This window comes from Strigops habroptila, chromosome 1 (genome assembly GCF_004027225.2).
Source record: "Strigops habroptila isolate Jane chromosome 1, bStrHab1.2.pri, whole genome shotgun sequence".
Classification (NCBI taxonomy): Eukaryota; Metazoa; Chordata; class Aves; order Psittaciformes; family Psittacidae; genus Strigops; species Strigops habroptila.
The window spans coordinates 52,442,616-52,466,390 of record NC_044277.2 but is presented as its reverse complement, the minus strand read 5'-3'; the positions used below and the strand labels follow the sequence as shown (position 1 = coordinate 52,466,390).

The 23,775-nt window shown below is 36.4% G+C and overlaps 1 protein-coding gene across 9 annotated transcripts in view; it reads right to left on the bottom strand.

Annotated features, from left to right (window-relative positions):
* ANKRD12 (ankyrin repeat domain 12) overlaps nucleotides 1-23,775 on the bottom strand; it is a 62,697-nt gene that overhangs the window by 18,753 nt on the left and 20,169 nt on the right. For 6 of the 9 annotated variants that reach the window (XM_030489246.1, XM_030489309.1, XM_030489318.1 and 3 more), the window contains 5 exons: nucleotides 17,802-17,949; nucleotides 8,086-8,232; nucleotides 6,873-7,073; nucleotides 2,228-2,370; nucleotides 48-195 (listed from right to left, as the gene is read on the bottom strand). In XM_030489246.1, coding sequence (XP_030345106.1) covers nucleotides 48-195; nucleotides 2,228-2,370; nucleotides 6,873-7,073; nucleotides 8,086-8,232; nucleotides 17,802-17,949 — 787 coding nt within the window. Of the gene's footprint in view, nucleotides 1-47; nucleotides 196-2,227; nucleotides 2,371-6,872; nucleotides 7,074-8,085; nucleotides 8,233-17,140; nucleotides 17,313-17,801; nucleotides 17,950-23,775 lie in introns of those variants that run through there. The other 3 variants (XM_030489290.1, XM_030489282.1, XM_030489299.1) reach the window with 3 other exon arrangements.

The following is a 23,775-nucleotide window of genomic DNA, read 5'->3' as shown; positions in this document are numbered from 1 at the left end:
GACGAATTGATGCAACTTGAAGTATGCTATTAAATGGCTACTTTTACCTGAGCAACTCTCCTCATCATCAGAGAGGGGCACTTCCCTTTTCAATAGCATTTCCAACTCTTCAGTTTCAGCAACATCAACAGGTCTCTCCCCATGCTTATTGGCTTGAAATGGATTTCCACCATGTCGAAGCAACAGCTTCACAATCTGCAGCATTAAATAAATGAACTTTTAGGTTCAGCATAAAAATCTTCCATTGCACATGAAATGTGGGTAACATGATATGTACCCAAACTTCAACCTATGAAACTGAGACTGGAAAGCTAGCCTTTACCAACTAGAAGAAAAAGTCCCAGGTATATGTAATCTGCTTCTTAAAAGAGATAACAGGGAAGACTAAAGAAGGTTGCCCTCTCTTACTCAGACATAGCATCATCACAAAGAAAAGCATCAGTAGCCTTTTGTTCTTGCTGTTCTAGCATTTCCTCGCACAATTCATCTGGTTCCTTACGTACCAAGCTCTCTATTCCTCTGTGCTTGATTCACCTCCTTGCTCCAGATTTTATAGCACTTATCTCTAAGGAACAGGAAAAGGTTTTTCAAGCAGCAGTACTACTGGCTTCCATAGCATTTCAGAAAAGCCCTGTCAGAGATCCAAGTATCTTATTGGAGGAACAAACTACCCCATCCCAGCTGCATAAAATACAGCAAAATCATTGATTCCTCTAGCATCAAGGGCATCAAATTGTTAAAGTTACGATACCGAGGCCACCGCATCTCCAGCCCAGTATTCACTATGAGTTAAATTTTTTTTGTCGTACATGCTAAGAATGGGTAAATTCAGCAGACAGTGATATGTTAACAGGAAACTTGACAATTTTTCTGATATATGTCAGTGAGATGGTCGCAAATATGTATAATACTGAGACCAGACAAGCAAATGGTCCTGTTCTCCAAGACTCTACTACAATTTTATGCAAGTTCTATGTAAAGACCCACTTTTGTTTAGATAGCCACAAGAAACAGTTACTAAAGAGTCAATTACAATTTACAATCAGATTATCATAATTTGTTTCTCCAGCCTTTCCAGAAGATCCTTTCAAACTGAACATCTTGTTTGGAAGGGATTTAAAGATATTTTCTATTTTTTCCTTTATACAGGAGTTCACACAAATAAAAGAGATATAAAGGGAGAGCAGAGTAATTTCTGCATCTAGTTTGTAGAAAGCGAGAACAAATTCAGAAATTAAAGTAAAATATCTACAGCGTTCCATTCTCTGCTAAGCCATTATTGGTAAATTGAAAAAAAAAAAAAAAATTAAGAATATATATACATCAGTGCTGTACTTCAAAGTCCATAAATAAATGGAGGATATATATATGCACACACCTTTAAACACATATATATATACACACACACACACACACACACACAAACCCACAGTATACTGTTTGGAGACATTTTTATTTTGAGAATTCTACACAGTAGAAGTCTCTCCCAAAAAGCCCATTAAAATGTTTATTGATTTAAAAAGTAGAAGTGAAACTTTTAAATATTTGAGAAAACAGATACTGGTAGAAAATATCTGGCAATAGAAGTAGAATGAAAAGCAAAATGAAACAAACAAAAGCAAAACAACTTTAAGATGCATAAGGACATGGAGCTGTTGGAGCAACTCCAGAGGAGGGCAACGAGGATGATAAGGGGGCTGGAGCACCTCCTATACAAAGACAGGCTGAGAAAGCTGGGGCTGTTCAGCCTGGAGAAGAGAAGGCTGCGTGGAGATGTCATAGCAGGGGGCCTACACGGATGCTGGGGAGGGACTCTTCATCAGGGAGTGTAGTGATGGGACAAGGGGTAATGGGTTAAACGGCAACAGGGGAAGTTTAGGTTAGATATAAGCAAGAAGTTCTTTACAGTGAGGGTGGTGAGGCACTGGCACAGGTTGCCCAAGGAAGTTGTGAATGCTCCACCCCGGCAGTGTTCAAGGCCAAGTTGGACGGAGTCTTGGGTGACATGATTTAATGTGTGGTGTCCCTGCCCATGGCAGGTGGCTTGGAACTAGGTGATCTTCAGGTCCTTTCCAACCCTAGCTATCCTATGATTCTATGCTCCCAAACCAGCAGAAGCATAATTATAAACCCATATGACAGCAATCAGGACACTTCGTATTTGTTCTAAACAGTGAGCATTTCAAACCACTTATATATTCCCCTCCTGCCCTCCCAGTAGACTCACATTTCTATGCCCACTACTAGCAGAATCATGAAGTGGTGTATCATCATCCAAGCCCTGTGTGTTCACATCAGCTCCCGCTGCTATCAGGACTTTGGCAACATCATAGTAACCAACATTACAAGCTTCATGCAGTGGTGTCCAACCTGTAGTGAAGAATGGGAAGTTTTAATTTGCAAGGTCAAAGATCCTGCGCTATAGATCGCTACTGCCTTGAGACATTTCAAAATACACTCACACACAGTAGCTGGCAGGAAGGTAATGCCATCCATCTGATGAACAACATGTGCTTTATCAATTTTAAACCTCATGTCAAATTCCAAACTTTACTGTGATTACATTGAACACAGAAATCACTAATCAAATAGTAAAAGACAAAATCCGACACAAAATCCCCAGGCTAAACGTGTTAGAAATTCTTTAACTAGTGAGCATTTGAACACAGTATTGGGTATATATAGATAACATTATCCTATACGGAAACAGTTTGAAAACCACACTATTGGAAAGAAGGATGGCAAATTATCATAACCAGTGCTCCTTTAGACTCCTTCAGAGCCACTAAACATGCACCAGGAATCATTAATAACATTCAGCAGTTATTACTGTAGATAGCAAGCTATTAACAAACACTGGCAGAGAACTTATTCCTGATATTTCCTACAATATTAGTAATTTTTAGCAATTTTGATTTCCACATTGATAATCTGAAGTTCAGTGCTCATTTTTTGTAACAGAGCCTCAGGGAAAAACAACGATCAACCCACACACCTTATATTCCTTACCTCAGTTTCTTCTCCTCAACTTGATGCCTTCCACTTTATAGCTGCCCTGAACTTCTAGCCTGCTGTTGATGCCTTCTCAAAGCCCAATTCTGGGAAGGCGTTCTACTTTTCTTTCCAATATAACCAGTGCAAGTCAGGAAGAACTCATTCACTTGAAATCTGTGTCTAATCAGTAATGGTCTTGTACATCCATGATGAGGAGGTACAAGAAACATCTAACTTATCTAATCCCTCAGTAAGGTAATTTCTCACTTTTACCTTTCACTCAAGTTCTCTTCTGCCACTCCTCTGAATTAGAAGGAAAAAGTCTCTACCTTATTCTAAAGCAAAACACTTCTTCTTGATCTTCGTACCCTGTATTTTCTCTCCAATCATCACTTGGGTCACTCACTTCCAACACTGTCTGGCTATCACGTCCTTCTTTCCCTTTTCTTGTCATTTGCCCTTTTCCCACTCACTCACAATGATGACATTCTTTTGCTCTCAGCCCTCTGATCCCTGTGTTCTTTCCCCTTATTAAGTCTCTCTGTAATTCATTCTTCTCCATATTTTACTGCTTTGCCTTTCTGCCCTATCACAGTGTCTGGCCTGCCAACTCTAGTCCTGGCTTGCTCTCAACATCTGTTTCCTTTACTCTTGTTCTCACACAGCAGTATCATTCTGGCAGGTATCCCATGAGCAGGGTTACTTCCTCCATTACTAATTCATTTTCTGCTCCTTTAGTTCTGCCAAATTCTTAGCTAAAAAACTCTAATTCTCTAAACTTCACTGCATCCTGAATTCCTATTTTTCTCCACTCATGACTCATCACTCAGATCCTCCCCCTATTCTTGACCTCTTCCTCTGCACAGGATTTTGAAGCCTAACCACCTCTGCTTCTCACTTTGGATTACTAATAGAAAAGTATCTCACTTGATCCCAAACACCTCCTTCGGAGTTCTGAATGAAGTCTCTAATGACTTGCTCCCAAATGATTCTTGCTCCTGTCACTAGACGGCTGAAAGCAGTATTGAGTGGTAAATGATTTGATAAAGCCTGTCACAGCAGATAAGAGCTTTCTTGCCAAATCTGCTCAGTTTTTTGGTGGTGCCTGATTTAATCTGGAGCAAAAAGACCAAATGTGCTCTTTAACTAGAGAAATACCAGAACTAAAATATCTCAGTCTGAGTAAGAGTGCAATTCTTCAGCAATGAATGTTGGGATATTGCAGCTTGACTTCTTACGAGCCTGCTAATTTAAGTATCTCATTGTAGGCCAGGCTGGACAGGGCTTTGAGCAACCTGGTCTAGTGGGAGGTGTACCTGCCCGTGGCAGGAGGGCTGGAAATAGATGATCTTTAAGGTCCCTTCCAACCCTAAACATTCTATGATTCTATCATTCTCAGAACCAGCTCTCTGCCATTCTCCTCATCCTTTCATCTGCCTTTAAAATGAATTAAGTATCTGTACCAGGTCAGGCTGGGATTAAGCTACAAAGTTCCTTCCTAGCAGCTCATAAAGTGCTGTGCATTGTACTTGGGGCTAGAACAGTGTTTATAACACAAGTGTTCTGGCTACTGCTGAACACTGCTTGTACAGTGTCAAGGCTTTCTCCCTCCCTCCCTGTGCAAGAGATTGGGAAGGGATATAGCCAGTACGACTGACCCAAATTGACCAAGGATATATTCTGTACTATACGACGTCCTGCTCAGCAATAAAAGATAAGGGAAAGAAGGAAAGAGGAATGTTCATAGTTATGGTGTTTGTCTTCCCAAGCAACCATTACACCCGCTGAGGCCTTGCTTCCCAAGAAGCGGCTGGACATTTGCCTGCTGACTGGAAGTAGTGAATGAATTCCTCTTTTTTTCTTTGCTGGCATGTGCAGCTTTTGCTTTTCTTATTAAAAGGCCTTTAACTCAAACCATGAGGGCTTTTTTCCATCTTATTTTCTCCCCCTGCCCTGTTGAGAATGGAAAGTAAGAGAGCAGCTGGGTGGGCATGTGGCAACCAGCCAAGGTTAACCCACCACCACATCTCTTCTTGAAGTGTTTCTATGGGCCTGTCTTCCCCTGAACCTCCCCCTCCTTTTCTAAAATTGCTCATCAACAAGTTCTTCTCATCTCCCCTCTCAATTTCTCTGAAGATCTCACAGGGTTCTACTTCTGCTTCCTTTCTTTTCTTCCTCTACATGTCAGTCTGGGCAGCCTCATCTTCAAACACAAATTCAGCTACTCTCTGCAAACCAAGAAATTACTGATCTGCTTATTACTTAAAATCCAGATTTTAGTCCATCTAGTTAATACCTTCTCTTGCTGTCAAGTTTGAGCTGACACCTAATTGTATCATATAGCTCCTATTTTCTCCCACTGGAGCCTGCTACCTCGGCCCATCTCAGCCATTCCCACTGAGAATGTAATTCTCACTGTAATCATTCAGACCCACAAACCAAGTACCTTTAAGAGCAGGCTTTGCTGTAGGTCTAGTTAAAATACTCATGTAGACTTTCATTATATTTTTGCTTCTATTATGCAGTGCCTCTTAAAATTTGAAACTGACAGTGCTGCCACTTAATTAAACTACTGAGAATTCTCAGTATTATCTTTATTCCTTTGGGATGCCAGCAGCTACTCACAAATTTTATCACCTTTTCTTCAGCATTACCCTTCACACTGGGAACACATTCTTTTTGAACAAACCCAAAAGCAATATGGCCCCTTCTTATACTTACTTCCTTACTTTCCCACAATCCATTTCTACTGTGGATGCAAAAAAGCCAGTGTTTAGAGCCAATATGGAGAGGCAGAATATTAGCAGCAGTTTCTTATGCTGTTTATATAATGTGCACTTGATACTTATATTACTTTTTAGAGTTATCCTTGCATTTAAGAGAGAAACATGTGCTGAAATCCTATCTTTTTATAGATGTCTCTTAGACCCCAATCCCACAACAACCTCCACACCTTACCCAACCCTCTACCCTGTAATTTAGCCTTCCTTTCACTCTGCTCCATCTTTCCTCGTTACCCCAACCTCCTTCTATGCCCTAAATCTCTACCCAATACTCCAGCTCCTAAGTCTTAGGGTCTTTTACACTGGCTGAGGAAAAACTAGAAAGTACTTTGGCTTATCTCAGTATGTAAATGCATTTAATTTGGTGCCTGGCCAATCAGCAACTGGCAACTACTGAACCCAGAACTGCAGGTTCTATCTTCTGTGAAAGCATTACTTTGGGGATCTTGTATTTACTCAACAGATTTTTTACTAAAACATGTAGAAACTTATCTACTGTGAGTGTATCAAAAGCAAAATAGGCAAAAGTTTTCCAGCAGGTACCAAAAAATTATTTGAAAGGTCTTACAGACAAACAGACAGTAAAAAAAGATACCAAATAAAGGATACTAAAAATATGGTACAAGTTGCAACTCACCTTAAAGTTCACCAATCAGTGCTGAAATCACAGCAAACACTGACATATCAAAGCTATCATTAATTTAGCAGAACTAAATGACAAGTGCAAGCTATACTACACTCATCTGCTTTGGTGCACATTAGGTCCCAGTAAGAAGACAATATACATTACAATGCCACCTTCGCTGCTACTAAACTTTGCATCTCCTCACATAACCTACAGTCCCATTATCAATTTACTGACTGCCTGGTCACAATTGAAACCTTCAGGTATTAATATACTATTCTAATACTATACTAGGTTCTGTGGTGTGCCAGTACTACCACTGCTATCAGAAATAAAAAAACATGATTTAAGAATTTCTAGTAAGTTGTATTTTTTCATTTGCATATAGCATGAACTGAAATGAAACCTCTGACAGTGACTTCAGCATTAAGTTTGAATTAGCACAGTTAAGAGAACATGTATCAACTTACCTGCAAAGTCTTTTACATTCACATTTGCACCTAAACTGATTAGTTCCTTAACCTGTTTAACATCCCCTCGAATTGCTGCCATATGTAGAGGAGTTTCCCCTCGTTCATTTCGCTTGTTAACTTTGTCTTTTTGTCTTGACGAAGAGGTTGGAGTTTTCTTTTGTGTTGGTGTTGTTTGTAAGGGATGATTTAAAGTGGAATCTACAAAATAAGTTTTAAAATGGTCACTGGAAGTTATTTAACACTATTTTTACTTTAGCTCCTTTTAACTCGTGTTCAAAGATGATAATAACAACTAGTGAATAATTATATTTAAATAACGGATGTATTTGACCCTTGATCTGTATCAACAAAATGCCTATTTTCAGTGCGCAAAAGGGTGTTTTGCAATATCTCGCTATTTTTAAAGTAGGTTTCAAGGACAGCTGAGGTCTATCCAGACTGCAAGGTTCACAAACTCTGGTATAAATACTACTGAAACAAGACAAAGCATGACCATGCAGATTGTATCTACCCTGCTTCTGCTTCTTCCGGCACAATTTGACTATATTTTTATGTAGTGGGATGCCAGTTTGAGGAATTACTATGTATTGTACTCTACGCACTTCCTCATCTGTGCCAACACAAATGTTTTTGGGTGGACTGTATAGTTTAAGGAAATGTAGCCATTCACTTTTAAATGCCAATTTTGTAAAAACGTTACACCTATAGAACATATAAAAAGATTTTTTTAAATACAGCTAGAACAAGGACAATTTGAAGTTCTGAATTCAAAAGAAGGTGTCTCCCCATTCCCATTAAATCTTAAGGAAACCATTCACTTTCCTTCTAAATGAAAACCCTGCTCCAAATTGAGACAATGAGACAGTAGTTGAAGCTCATAAAAAAGAAAGAAAACCAATACCCCTCCAACAGATAACATTTCAGTTTTTAAATAACGTACATTATTTGAGAGGCAAAAATAATCAAAGGAAGAAAACAGATTTTGAGGTTTTACAGCTATTATAATGCAAATTTTTGCACATAAATATAAAAGGTCAAGAAATTGTTATCAAATTGCTCGTGAATGCAAAAAAGTTTTAATATATTTACGAATAGTTCAAAAAAATCAGTAAAATTCAGGATTGTTGAAAAACAACAGGGTTCAGAATATTCTGACTGAGACAGAATTAAACAGGCAGGAGGAAGAAAGCTGTTAACTTCACAAGCTCACCTGGACTGTTGTCTCTTGCCGTCATCTGCATGAGAAGTGCCATCTGCTTGCGCTCTGACAGAGGATAACCAAAAAGAATGCTAACTGGTGGTGTTTTCTTATTTCCAGCATCCTTCTTCATTTTCTTTTTCTCCGAACCTTCCTTCTCTGGAAATATTAACATTTAATAACTCAAACTGCTGTTGTATTAGAACATCTTTCTAGAAATAAAAGCATCCTTTCAAGGTATCTGAACTGGTGATTGGTGATGAAAACCAGAAATTGCATCTCTAATTTACTACATTTGTATTAGTTTTGGTTACTTGTTCTAGTTGTATCAGGATAAACTACTGAGTTAAAGCACTTAAAGCTGTGAGGATTACTAAACAATCCTGAAAGATGAAAAATGTGTTTCACAGCAGGAAGACTGTCTATGTCACAACTTTCATTTCCAGAGAATAAAGTCAAGCACTTAAAGAGATTCTGTAAGATCAGCTAGTCAATTTTCAGCCTTGAATATAGAACTGAGGCTGCTCTATTCCACTTCTCTCAAGATGCCATGTTAAAAATTAAGAAAAGGCTTTTTAATACTGGTATTGTTAGCTAATTGGATAAAAGACTATTTCTCTCAAACTCATCCTGTTACTTCACCTTAGAGCAATTTATTCTCCAAAATTAATACCCTTCAAAATCATACAGCTGTTTTATATACAGAAGTTCTTTCTTTTTATCAATATTTATGGAAGTTATTTAATATGTCATGTCCAAGTTTTAAACCAGGAGCTAAAATTACACATCTGAATAAACAGATCATTTCTAAAGCTATTCAGTACCTACAGACTCTCACAGGTCTTCAGATTGGTTAAATGTGCTCTGAAATCAGACAACTTTTTAACACCTAATGATTTTCAAATCTAGAATTTTATTTGTGCAATTTGGAAACTTCGGTCTATATCTGCCATACTTTTCAAAACTTCTTTCTTAATTTTTCTGCATAAAGTTCTTGTAAACCAAACACAGGCACTTAGGTTAAAGTAGGATAGTAGATTTGTGATTAAGTGACTTTGATTAAATCACTTTTAACTGGAGCAGTATTTAACGCTCTTAAATTAATCATGTACAAACTCTCAATGCATCAAATTTTGTTTGGTACAACTGTTTTCCGCAGATCTCCCTACCTGGTCATTATTGTTTAACTGTATTTTCTAGAGATATAGTAGTTTGCATTTACGTGGAATGAAAACCACTAATTTTCTATAATTATCTCATCTTTCCAGGCAACTGCTATTTTTCTATCTTAACAAGTTCTTATCAAAGTCAACACTTTATAACTTGTAAGCAGCTTTTATTACTTACATGTTAGATCTATAATGTCTACCTTTTTCTTCAGAGCCCCTAAGTTTACTACTTGAATATAAAAGCACTGGATATAAAAGATGGTTCAAGGAACCTTATTCACAAATTAGGTAATTCAGAATTCAATTTTTTGAAAGCATTAAAAAAACATTTTTAACTACCACTGTCAAGAAGGAATGGTATGAAGAATATTCTAACAGACTTAACCAACAGAAACATCTACAAACTGAGCTTTTCTAGAGATCCTGCTCATTCTACTGCACCTTCACCTTTTAGAAGCCTAGAGGCCTTTAATAGCTGGAAAGGACTCTGCATCCTACAGTCAGAGGTAATCCAGGCAGGCACAAAGCAGCTGAGATTTAAAGATTACAACAGGGAACGTGTAATACATGAAAGGCAGGCAGGGGGAAAAAGCTGTTGGACGGATTCATCAGATTTGGCCATACTAAAATAGTAGAATTTGGCTGGAAATTGGTTGTGGCTTGGTTGGGGATTGGTACTATTGGTTAAATAAGCCTGGTTGCCACGTTGATCTTTTTAGCTTTCTGCGTAATAAGTTATTTCAACTTATTCTTACTGTGACCAATTACCATCTGATGAGACACTGTTCATCCAGGTTTAGTTAATCTTAGTATTTTGGGCCATACTAAAAAAAATAGTGGAAATTTTTAAAGTTTAATTTTTAAAAATTGAGGATAGTACCAGACTCTTTTCAGTGATGCCCAGTGACAGGATGAAGAGCAATGGCCACAAACTAAGCACAAGAAGTTTCAACTCAACATGAGGAAGAACTTTATGTTGAGGGTGACAGAGCACTGGAACAGGCTGCCCAGGAGGGTCATGGAGTCTCCCTCTCTGGAGACATTCAAAACCCGCCTGGACATGTTCTTGTGTAACCTGCCCTTTGTGTAACCTGCTCTAGGTGGCCCTCCGTTGGCAGGAGGGTAGGATTGGATGATCTCCAGAGGCTCCTTCCAACCCTAATGATTCCATGATTCTGTGAAATGCAATTAAGCTAAGCAAAAGTAGGGGGTGGGGATTTTGGTGTTATTACTTGTCCCCATGTTTACATTGGTCTCCCAGTTTCGTTTCCTAAATGTCAACCTCAAACACATGTATGATAAAAGCTTTATTAAAAAAAAAAAAAAAAAAAAAACCCAAACCAAAACCAAATCCCCTGTCATCTGCAAATGCAGAAAATCTGAAAACAGGTGACTCCACTGAGGCAAACTTCACTGACTTTCTGCAGAGAGACAAAAATTAACAAAAAATACAAATTATAAGCTTAAGTCTCGTTGAGGTTCCTAATGATGCCATCCCACACTTCATCAAGCCCCAAACTGTCCATTTCTCATCTTTTGATTTTCTCCATTTCTGCCTGAAGCCCTCTCTGTGGCCCTCCTCGTTTCACTTGCTTCCTCTCATTTTCTGCCTTCCTAACCGTCTCTAAATCTCATCTTCTGGGCTTTAGTAATGCAGTCCTATTCAGACACAGGAAGACACGTAAATAGCGCACACCTTGAATTCCATAATGACCAAAACAGAAATACATGATTTTACAGACTAAACAGTTATAAGCAAGACGATTTTAAGAATGGAAAGCTACAGACCTATGTACGTATTAAAAAACCCCTACAAATGTATCAATCACATTTAAAAAGGAAACAAGATCCCTTTTACTGAAGGAATACATGAGATTTTTCCAAACTGCATGCATCTCATACTCACGAATATCCAAATCAAGGCTACTACCTTATTGGTAGAACGTCTGCATAGGAAATCTTAAAGAAAACCAACACTGAAATTGTACTCTCAAGCTTTTCACTGTGAATATGCAGTTCTCTCTCCAAGGATAATGTACAGCATACTCTTCATTGACTGACTTAGTGCTTCCATCAAAACAATATGTTTCAGTTTGTCCAGCATGATCTGCTTTTTCTTAGCTTATGCTATTTACTGCTTAGGACTCTTTTCTTCAAAAACATATTCATTTTCATTCTGAATTATTCTCGCAACTTTATAGCTATACTCAGCTTAAAAAAATAATACATCAAAATAATTGAAATGTTTTGATGGTCTACCTTTTACTTTTTTACTATACAGTGTAGTTTTCCAGGTATTTTTATCTGCTGGGTTTTGGTTTGGGGTTTTTCTTTTGTGTATGTGTGGGTTGTTTGGTTGGTTCTGCTGTTGTTAGTTTTTGTTCTTTTAATAATGTTGTTATAAAAGCTTACTAAATAAATGAGTGCAGTTTACTCCCGTCTCATGTTTAGTGTTGTCAAACAACATGAAGATCCTACATATTCCAAAGCACTTCAGTGGTGGGAAAATTATTCTTCTATTACTTTTCATTGACACAGTGTTTGCAAAGCATTTCTGGAGCTTCCCAATTAAAGTATCAAATAAGAATACAATTGCTCTCACCAAGTTATACTTTAATTATGCCCTTACCACTCAAAAAAGACACAATTATTAAAATTTGAGAGACTTCATATGTGTTTTCAGTAAATCTGAACAGTTCAATACACAAAATTAACATGATCAAGAATAAATCTAAAATATGAACTATGTCCTGTAAGAGGCTCTTGCTTCCCGCCCTCAAGATCTCATCCATATGCCCTGGTTCTGAATGTACAAGATAAAACAACACAAGACAAAAGTGGTGAAAGGAAGCAAAAGTAAGGGAGTAGAGCATATAGATTTTTTTATACATCAATAAATAAATAATAGTAAAAAAACCTATTTTTTTTTTAATCTGAGGAAAACAACAATGCAACTGCTGATAAAGAAGCTACACAAATTCACAGAAAAATTCTTATAAATTACTGTGAACCCATTATGCTTATAGCAGAATATATTATAAGATTTGTTTTCATGCATTCATTCCAGTAATATCATCACACAGTACACTATATTTAGCAGAAGTTGTTCCTGTTAAGAACATTTAGGAACTTTGACTTAGATATTCCTTATCTTAGATATTCCTTATCTTGAGGTAACAGAAAACTTTTCGCAGCTGTGTACTTGATGTTTATGCAACTTTTAGAGTAGTAACTTCTCTAATAGAGGAATAATATCAGTTTGAGAAATTCAGTTTAAATAGAATTTAATGTATAAAATTGACAGTCAATTAAACTTGTTTTTTTCTTTTTTTAAAGGTTTTGAGCATTTTGTTTTCAGAGTCTGTGGAACAGAAGTTTCTTTTACATTCACTTTCTTGACACTTTTTGGTGTTCTTCAGCAGCTGGAAACAATATCAGAGAATTTCTTGTTACTAAAAAAATATAAAAATCAAAGCTCTTCAGGTGGCTTCATGTTCAATTATCTTTATTAAATAACCTTCATAATATGCAGCCAAATGTATGTAGACAACATTCCTTTTAAGATTTTCCTTTTGCAATGTAAGGTTTTCACCTAACACTTACTAAAAGGACTTAAAAATAGCCAAGTTATGCAAACCAGTGATTTAGGTGCATTTGAGCACTTATTTGCAAAGGAGCTTCATGAAATTCACTCACAGTGCTTATACTATGACTAGAAACATCAGAATCGCCAGCGATTATTTTAGAACTTATGCAGGACAGATTATGTTCCAAGGCAACCAGTTATGTATGTTGTGGGGTTTTTTTATTTGTTTAGTTTGGATAAATTACAAATTTCCAGTCAAGCAATTTCTAAATGTTTTTGGAAAACAAATTATTAAATAACGTAACGTGTATTTCTCAAAGCTGTTAGCCAAGCCAACAGAACATCCTGTTTAGTAAAATAACCACCTTAGTGGATAAAAGAAGCAAAAAGACCAAAATCAAACTTCAAGTGTCAGGATAGTCTGGTTTAATATAGATCTCCTATCATAGTGCAAATTGTAAGGAATAACAGGATTAAGAAATAGGACCATGCAAAGCTAAAATACAAACTGTTTGAAACAAATGCTGCTAAGGAAGTTATAACTTCTAGGGAAGTTATAGTGATATATAAGAGACTAATATGCTTATTACTAACAACTGTAGAAGACAGGTCAAGATCAGTTCTGCAGCTGATGAAGTCAAGAGACAGAGTTACTGAGATCTGTGTGATTGACATAATCTGATTCAAGTTATTTTAAAGAGAAAGACATGACAACTGGCTGCTGCTTCTGACTCTCAGTGAAAGAGAAAGATTAGAATGCGATGGAAGAGACCTCACAGTATACTGTACGCTGTAGAGATATCAAGGTGCTACTGTGATACCTAACTAATCAAGTTTACTGCATATTTATTTAACCAAACCAACCCATGCGCAAAACCACCTCCACTTTACTGCCTCTAGCCCAAACATTAAAAACTTGTAATAGTTGAACAGTAAGTCCAAACCCAGGAAAGAGTAACACCGTGTGAGCTTGTAAACAGTCCCTTTAACAGCCCCACTAACCTCTGCTACTATGGGAAGCACAAGTACAGAAATTGTGTTACTATGACTATGGAACATGAAGAGGACAGTTGTTTTGCTCTTCTGGATGTCAATTAAATGCTAAAAAGAAATATGACTGTGCCATGTATGGTCTACTTTAAAGACAGAAACTGAAAGGGTCAGAAAACAAAATCAAGATGCTACTATAAACAGAAAATCTGGAGAACACAATTTCCAAGGAAAGATGAAAAATTAGCAGTCAGTGTAATTATAACTTTTGTTGTTCTTCCTGAATAATCAACTTTGTAACAAGACTACGAAGAAAAAAAAGCCTGTCTTCACAATGAAAAGATTTTTCTGATCTGCATTTATATATCAAATAAACTAACAACATTTAAATAATGCTATTTAAGTAGCCTAAATAAGTGATGGCTTTTCAATCAAATTCTGGTTTTGGATTGGGAGACTTCAAATCAGAGAATTTATTTCAAAAGTTATGAAAAATGCTTCTCCTTCCACAATCCATTCTATCAATCTTCATCAAAGCTTGCACGTAGGATCCTTTATGAGATTAACTTAAATAAGGGTTAAAGCTATAGTGCCAAATTTGTAATATAAATACATTTGACTGCAGTATGTATGTTTCATATTAGCTTTTTGTGGTTGCTCTGATAAAAGAATGGGGAAGTGATAACTGAGCCCTCAGTTTAGGAAGCTGTCCAAACCAGGCCAGTGTAACAGACACACCCCTGCACAACAGAAGAAACTGAAAATAGAATGCTATTGCTTAAAGAAAGGCACATAGTGCCATTTCATTGTCCTGCAGGCCTCTCCAGAAGGCCACAGCTCTTGTGTTACTCACATCTTTCAGCCCTGTGCAGACATCTCAGCTACTGCAGGCATTGCAGCTGGCACTACATAATTCCATTCAGGCAACTGGACCCAGTCCTAACCAGTAAGAAATTATTAAGAAAGTAACCTAAAGGCTAAATCTGAAAATTTAATACTAATTTATTGCAGCAGTTTCTTAGGCAAAACCACCAAATATAAATTTAGATAAACTGGAGGATTATAATTGTTCTGGACTCTTATAGGACACTACAAATGCTGTTTGATTCCAGTCTTGCCTAAACTGACTGGGTGTAAAATTTACTTTATGTATAGTTTTGTAGGAATCAAATTTAATCAAATTTCCAAATTGAGGTAGTATTCAGTTTGGCTGTCCATGTTCATTGTCATTTACAGTTTCTAGACAATACCTGAAAAAAACCACCCATCACAAAAAGAAGCAAGAGGTGTAATTGCAGGGGACAATTTTTACAAAAATAAAGCAAGAACGACAAAAATCTTGGTTTATGAATAAATATTCTGGAGACAGAACCAAGACAACTCTAATGATGTAAAGCTCTAAAAATTATGTATTCCAATTCTTTGACTGATTCACCTGCCTAAACAGGATGAAGCTCAATTATCATGGGGTTTCTACAATCAGCTAGCAACCTTATCATCGTATCATGGAAATAAACAATTTACTAAATGAAACTATTCATTAAATTAAATTTTTAATGCTAAAGCTACTTTTTATGGCATTTCTTGATTTCTGTTCTCCCGGGCACATTTTTAGAAGACCCTAAATCTTTAAAAACACTTGAAAATCAAACTCAACGGTCTTATCTGTCACAGAGAAACTATTTAGCAAAGCAGGAAGAACACTTTGCTATTCTGAACTCTGAAAAAAATGTATTGGGAGAATATTAAAAATAAAACTATTGGGAAGGGATAAAGTACATCCTGGAACTGTAATGAACACTGGGAAGAATGAGGTAATATCACATATTTTTTCAGAATCTTTCCAGTTACGAATTGTATACACAACCTCTGACCATTTACCTAGAATACCACTACAGATTTGCACAAAGTATCAGAAGAAAACTGAGATGATTGTTTTATCTTTTTTTAACACTAGCACTAGTAGCTGATAAGAAACTTTTCACCACCTCTTCTTCTTCCTCTCTGACTCTGGTTACACTCTGATCTCCAAAAACTTACATTCTTCCTTCTCAAATAACATTTGACATTCTCTGTACATAGTCAGCAGGGGAACTCTGCTGTCAGAGCTAACAGTTTAGTCCAGTGATGGCAAACCTTTTCAAAGCATAATGCCAAGTTTCTGTCAGAAGCAGCACTTCAATGATCACTGATGTCAGTCCTGATCTATGTCAGTGACAAACTTGGCACCAGTCTAAGTGGCTAATTCCCACTGGTCTAATCTAATTGGCGAGGAACAGAATCAGCATTACAAAGAACTATTTTTTCCATCCTGGTAATGCTCCAGCCTCTAAAAAGTTTCTGGAAAGCTTGTGTACCAAGTTCCATATCTGTGAAACGAGGTAATTGCTCTTACCTCCTTAACTCAGCAGTAAAGAAATGGACAACAAGCTATGATGCTTGCTACACAGTAGCTAAAAGCTATGTGCCTTCTATTGTTATATTAAGTACTTCCTGCTCCTACTTGAACTGTTTATTTCATCTCCCTGCTACAACTTGTAACAAAAAGATTTTGTAGTGTGCACACTGTCTTTCTGTGCATGTCTAAGCTTCTAGAGTAATAATATCTTGTTCGTGGCAATTGTGACAACAGACGCTATAGCAAGAGAAACACAAAGAAGTACGTTACCTTACAAGATGCTGCAACAATGAATTATCTAAAATTGATGGATGTGGGGAGAGATGACGAAAGATTTTCAACACAGAAAACATTAGATGAGTGATAAATACTACTTCTAAATATATTTATTTCCATTGTGAAAAATAGGTAGGGCCTAATACCAAGCAATAAATTTAATAAAGCAGATGCTGGAAGCATATTTCTAATTTATACATGGTCTTTTAAGAATCAAGTGGTACCATGAATAGTATAAGACTCCAGAATTCTGTAAAACCACTGAAAAGAGAGATCTAAAGCCAAGAGTATTGTTTTGTAATGTTATTATTTCAAATTTCGATTTCATGCCATATTCTCTTTACAGTAACAAAAATTTGTATGCAATATCCAGAAACCAAATCTGCATTAAATCAGTTCTGGTCAAAAATTAAACATGTACTGAAGTATATAGTTATACTTTGCATTTAAATCTAAGCATATCCAGGGAATTACCTGTTTATGAAAATATTCAAATTTACAATGAGCACTGTGTAAGAAACCATAGCACCATAGAGAAACCATAGAGAAATTTGGGGAACATGCCTTCTGGTGGCCTTTTAGAGGGCACAGATACTATTTTGCTACCGACAGAACTATTAATGAACTACGACATAGATAACTAATTACCTAGGTTCAGAGATACTCTTTGAATACATCCAGATCCCTCCATCTTGATTTGAAAAGAGCCAAGAATAGTATTTTGAAGTCTTGCAATCAGTTCCAATAGAATATGCTTAAGTTAGGAAGAACTACCAGCCTGTGCAGAAACGGCATCTTGAACAGATCATAGGAGCTGAGACTGAAAAAAAAGTTCACTCTCCGTGGCTAGTTTAGTTAGTTCCATAACCTCAGCACCTTTTCTTTTACATGGAGGATAGTACATCTACGAATTTTTCCAACTCTCCCTGAAAAAGGCTATGGAAAGCTGACAGCTATCTCAAATCGAGGCAATTGACATGTCTTTTCATCAGTTTATTTGTTTAAACAAATGGACCTCTACAGATGACAATGAAAAGAATCATTTATTACTAAAATAGAAGCAAAAGAATGAGGTTAGGAAACAACTGGATAATGCGGATAAACTATGCTGGCATGCTAGCTCTTGCTAATGATAGGATGAAAGCCTATCAGACTGAGATGCAACAATCAGAAGCAAGCAAGCAACTTTTATACTTAGTATCCTTTTCTATAGGGAAAAATAATCAATATAAAAACATAATATACAATTAATTAAATTAGGATGCATTTTAGCAACAAATAATTAGTTAAGGAAATAAAAAGGTTCTACCTGTGTCTGAATTGCGATCTTCATTTCTGGATGGACTAACAGTAAAAGGAAGTTTACGTTTCATGGAAGACTTTTCTTTCATCTCCTTCCTCACATCACTCCTATCCACTTTTGGAGTTTTGCTGTAGGATGCAATCTTGTCCTTGCTCTAATATAAATAAAAAGTATACTAAGTAATTTTTGCATAAAGCAGAATAGTCTTATAACGTATACAGACTGAAAAAACTGCTATGTGAGAATGTTTGTGCATGTGTGTAAGTATGCATATAACAGTTTACTGAAAAACTTTTAAGGTAACCTTACTAAAAATAATCAATGGCATTTCTTTATTTTTAAAATGACCATCTTCTGTGTTATTTCTACTTCCAGATACATCACTGTAGAACTGCTGTTCCCTATTAGAGCCTTGATTAATAAGCAAAGGAATAACACAAACTGGACAAGAATTTGCTAAGTCTTAATGACCATCCCAATTTCCTTCCCTGACCGTAACAAAATAATCACATTAAAAGCCCATGCTACAATTCAGACTGTGAATAGTAACACAGCAAAACCCCCCAAACCCCACACTAACAACCCTCCCCTGCCTCCACCAACCCTGTAATCCATCTATACAGAACTCCCTTTCTATTTCAACAAGAAGAATTGCGTAGTTTTTCATTTTCTCAAGCAAAAATTTACTAAGAACTGAGAAAATCTATGAAGAAACTAAAAGCTATTTGTTATTCTTAGTTGCATAAACCTGGGATTTACAGCTTATAAAACATAGCTCAAGATAAACAGATAAAAATCTGGATGGGCACAATATTGACTTTTGTTTGACTACTTTGATAATATAGGAGGTCAAAGTACATAAAAGATATCAGATTAGTGAGAAGACTGCTTGAGAGAACCCCCTGCAAACCCCAACATTTTGGCCTACCAACCAAGATATAATGTAGAGACGTAAGTTTTTCTGTTCATTACATGCTGCAGAAGCACATTATCCAGCCATGTCAGCTACCACAACTCCACAGCTTTGTATCATTCTTAACAGATGACTGGATGAAAGCATTAACAGATTAATTTTCTAAAGGCCACACAAGAGGAACACATACTAGTTTGCCAATCAGTGAAAAACAAAAGGCCGCTCCTTGGTACTTTTGAAGGAAGAAGTTAAAAGATTTATTTGATTAGAGGAAAATTGGAAAAATAACTCCAAGTAAAGGTACTATTCCCGAGGGCACCTTTCATTTAAAAAAAAAAACAAACACAGGTAAGAAGAATAGTTTGATTATATCATCTGACCCTCTGAGTTTAAACTACTGCCAAAAGGGTAGGCAGAAGTGATTACAAAAAAAAAAACCCCCAGCAAACAAACTCTACAATCTTCAGCTGACAAATGTTTGTACCAGGGTAAACACAAAGAAGGGATCAGCCTATGTCAGGAGAATTCCTGAAGTAAAAGAGAAAAATACCCCCAGAGAAAAACCGATCTTCACTCTGAATTTGGAAACCTGAAAAAAACCCCAACCCCAATCCAAAACAAAACCACTAAACCCCAAAATCAAAACTCTAAACAAAACATAGAATAAAACCAATCCTTCTCCAAAACCCGAAAGGAACAGCCCTCCCCCCCGCCCTTCAATAGAAAGGATCAATTAAAAATAATTTAAAATTCCTAAGCAGGAATTTGGTTTTCAACTTTTTCTGTAGAAAAAAAAGCAAAATTTTGCTGTTGGTAAGCTTAAAAAAAGAATCACTTTTTGGTACTAATCAGTACAATATATCAGTAGGTGCTCGAAGAGACACAAGCTGCTTAAATAATTTCATAGTTTTAAATTTATTCTTAATTTGTATAGATGCGTTATGTTAAATATTATGACTGATGAACTATTTTTTTGATAATCACCGTGTACTAATTTTGTGATGATCTAATTAGGAGGAGAGACAGTTCAAAATGCATACGTTTGGATGAAAGATATATTTAAAGAACCAGCTATACATAGAAACTGAAAAAATATGAGTATTTTGTTCCATAGCTAAATAAACATTTAGCCATCACCAGTGGGGGACTTTCCAACCCAAATGATGAATGAACAGGGCATTCGAGAAGTCTGTACAAGTCAGTGCTACTTAGTATTTTCAGTGACAACGCTGAAATAAAGATGCAATTATATATGCAAACACCATCACAACTGGGAGAGAGGGAGAAGCAAAGAGCACTGGTGAAGGGAAAGCAAAAAGACTAGCAGATTTGAAAAACAGTCTAAATACAAAACAGAAGTGGAAAAGCCAGGATAAAAATCAAGGTTTTACAAATGGATAATAAAATTAACTGTACAATCACAAGACCCTGCATTAAAAGCCAGAAACTTCGTAACAGCCTCCTCGATTCAACTCCTAATAAAGGCAGGCAAAAGAAGTAGCAAGCCCTGCAGGTTAAAACAGGCATTTTGATCTAAAAAGTGAGCATTCGCTGTTCCAGCTACTCCTGGTCACTGCAACAGCATGGACTTCTCTTTTTCAGGGTCCAAAGCAAGATTCAAAATTCAGCATGAACAGTTCTATATATTAATGTGATCCATGGAAGCAACCTAAACCAAAGTTGACATCTTTCGTAAAACAACCTGTAACTTAGAATATCTGTGGACTTTCTAAAGAGGTTCATTATGTTCAAATAAATAAACTATTGTTGCAAAGCATGACATTCTCTCCATGTCCACTACAGTGAGAGAATATTTAATGGCTTTATACTGCAACAGAGACAAGTAAAGGTTATTTATCCTTCTACTAAGTATCTAACTATGCCAGTCAGCATAATTAAGTATCAGAATAAACTGCCCAAAGAGACTGGAATTTCCATCAGGCAAGACTTTAAAGAAAAGGTCTGGCAAACATCTGTCAAGAGCCGAGTACAGCTTATTCTACTCTGGGGCAAATGGATGAACTGGATCTGCATGTCTCAACATTTAATGCATGCGTCACTGGAGGATGTAGTAACAAGGAAGAATTTTCTCTGTCAACAAAACCATACTAGTGTGCTATGATGAGGAACACATTTTTAATCTGTTCAACAGAAACCGTCTCGGAAGGCTAACAAAGAGCAGTCTGGACAATTTCTGGATATCCCACTCCAGCTCTATTGTCTGGTACTGTGACAACCAATGACAATACACAAAAGGAGACAACAGAGTGCCATATAATCTAGCAGATGTACTAAGCCCTGGGAGAATAAGCATTCTTTTTCTGCCTATCAAAGATAATTACATACTGAAGTGTGCCCTTTATGGTAGTAAAAAGGCTTTAGGCTCTATCGTTGGACTCTTCTAAGAAGAGAGTTAATTCTTACAAACCCCAAATGTGTTTCTTCTTCAGACCACAGATCTATCATTTACTTCCTGAGGTGTGGCCACGTAAGTTCTAAAGAATAAATTTAGCTAAATTAAAATTTCATTATGTTCTTACATTTACAAAATATCTCATGCAAACACTAAATGGTCTACTTGCTGTACACACTCTCCCAATTTATTTTATGCTCCCAACATGAGCCACTGACATAAAAATATATGTACCCTAAAGCATATATAATATAAACTCAGTTTATTAACAGAGATGTTATTCCTAATGATTTTTAAGCTCTCAGAAGAACTTCACACACAGCTGATTCACATAGCTATTTACCAGTTGCTAGAACAGCGTAATAAGCATTAACTTCCACTGGACAAACATGAAAACTTAAGTACCATAACAACAGTAACTTTACTACATTCCCCAGTTAACAGCTAAGAATGCCCAACCAGTAAGAGCTACCGGTATTGCACCAACTATGAAAGGAAAACCAAATCTTGCAGGTGGTTTTTCTTTTATCTTAATATATTAAAGATCGGAATAGGCTCACACCATATATTTAGGCCATTACAGTTGTTTTTTTTTTAAGGGACTGGTGTTAATATTACTGTTCATTTGTTAGATGCACTGTTTTGTATGAAGACTATTTCACATGTTTTGTATGGCCTCAGTACCTTCTTATATCAATTATGTTAGGTTAACAAATCCATTAACTTTTTCATAAGAAGTTCTAACGCTTCAAAGACTACTGGTTTTAAATTTATGGAGGTGAGTATTTATGTATTAAGAAAAATCCTTATTTGCTTTACAGAAATTTCCACTACCTCCTAAACACATTTCATTTAAAATTATCACCATTGATTTGGCCTGGTCAATCTTTACTTCAGAGTTTTATGTTTGTGTATTTAATACAGATTTGCCTTAATGATTTTCTGTTGTTCAAACTCAAATTTTACTCTTACCCTACTGCCTATTGAATTTTAACTGATTTTCTAGGCTGAATCCAAATTACTACATTTTGGCAAGATTTTGTTTACTTTTACTAATGCAGGGGGAAAGACTGCAGATTATTCAAGGGCCAGCTAAACACTTCTAACAATTACCTGTCCATGTATTAGAAAGCAGATCATGTCACTGTTAAAGTGACTATTTAACATCTTAACTATGTATTTAGTTTTTCTCAAAATATGACAAAAGCAATCAAACTATATTTATTATGCTAAGAAATAAAGAATACAGGATTATTAACTGCAACATGTACATAATTCTGCAATTTTATTTAGGATCTCACATTTTCAATACTACATCTCAATTTGTATCATACAATTCTCAAACCAAACCCTACATTACTCTAATCTCACATTATATAGTGTGCCAAGGTGGATGGTGAGCAAGACTGAATAAAACAGTGCAAGCGGTTTATCAGCTTACTTTTTGGTATCAATGTAATCAGACCACCATTGTGATTCCATAGCTATGTCCTTGGTCAAACTGCCATCTTCCTCTAGAGTTTAATTTTCTAAGTAATTCTGCTTTCACTGGCACCTTAATCTCAAATACCAGGCAAGGTAGAATCTGACATTTGCCCATATTTCTAATTCCTGTAGACTGGCCATCAGTCAACAACAAACATTTCTTTGTTAAAGCAACCAGCTAAGGACAAACCTTCACTTCAACCAATACCACAATGAAAGGCGTTTATGGGACATTAAAACCAGAATGTTGATTTACCTCTTTTTAAATCAAATCAAAATTTGCCATATTTCCTGGTGGTTAAATAAATGACACTATGCTTACTCTTCTGTTCCCTGGAAATCAGTTATTCGTATCTTCATATGAATTCAGATCTCCTTTTTAATGTTCTGGCAAAACAGCTACGCATCTCTGCTTCAGAAGATTACCCAACTTTGCAGAGATTGCAGGGTATGGGGGTTACATGGCCCAGCAGATGTAACTGCTACTGTTATTAGCAGAGAGGGAACAGTTTATGGGGATCAGAGGCAGGAGATTACTGGAGAGGAAGGCATCAAGACAACCAGCAAATACTGAACTGGGCACAAGGGTTGCTGATAAGGCAGTTCCTTTGGCAGCGGTTGCAGATTCAACAGTCAAACTAGCACCATTTTTCTACAATGGCAGTGAGCAACAAGGAGAGGAGGTGAAGGGGAGTCAGAGGTAGAGTGGAGTAGGTAAAAGGGACCTCACAAGCAAACTCTTTATTTTTATATTTATAACTCAAATTGCAGAACAATTTGTATGTAAAATTCAACGCCTAAGAAGGAAGAAATTAATCTGCACTATAAAAATATGATAATCTATTTCTATAGGCTCAAACGAACAAACATATCCCAAGCATTTCAAGCCATACCTTTAGCAAAGGAACAGGGAAAAAAGAAAACTTAAAAATCAACATATTCCAGCAAACTCACTAGTTTTGCTTTGATGAAAGTAAGCAAAAGATGAAAATTTATTTTAACCTCTGTTATATTCTTTTTATAAACACAAGTAAAGCCTGAAAAAATTGACATAAGTCAGTTTTTCTAGCATGAGAAGCTGTTGGTTATATCTTCAAGATTTTCCTGTGTCAAAAGTTTTTTTCAGAAATACCAAAATGTAAAGATGAGAGTTTATAAAGCCAGAAGTT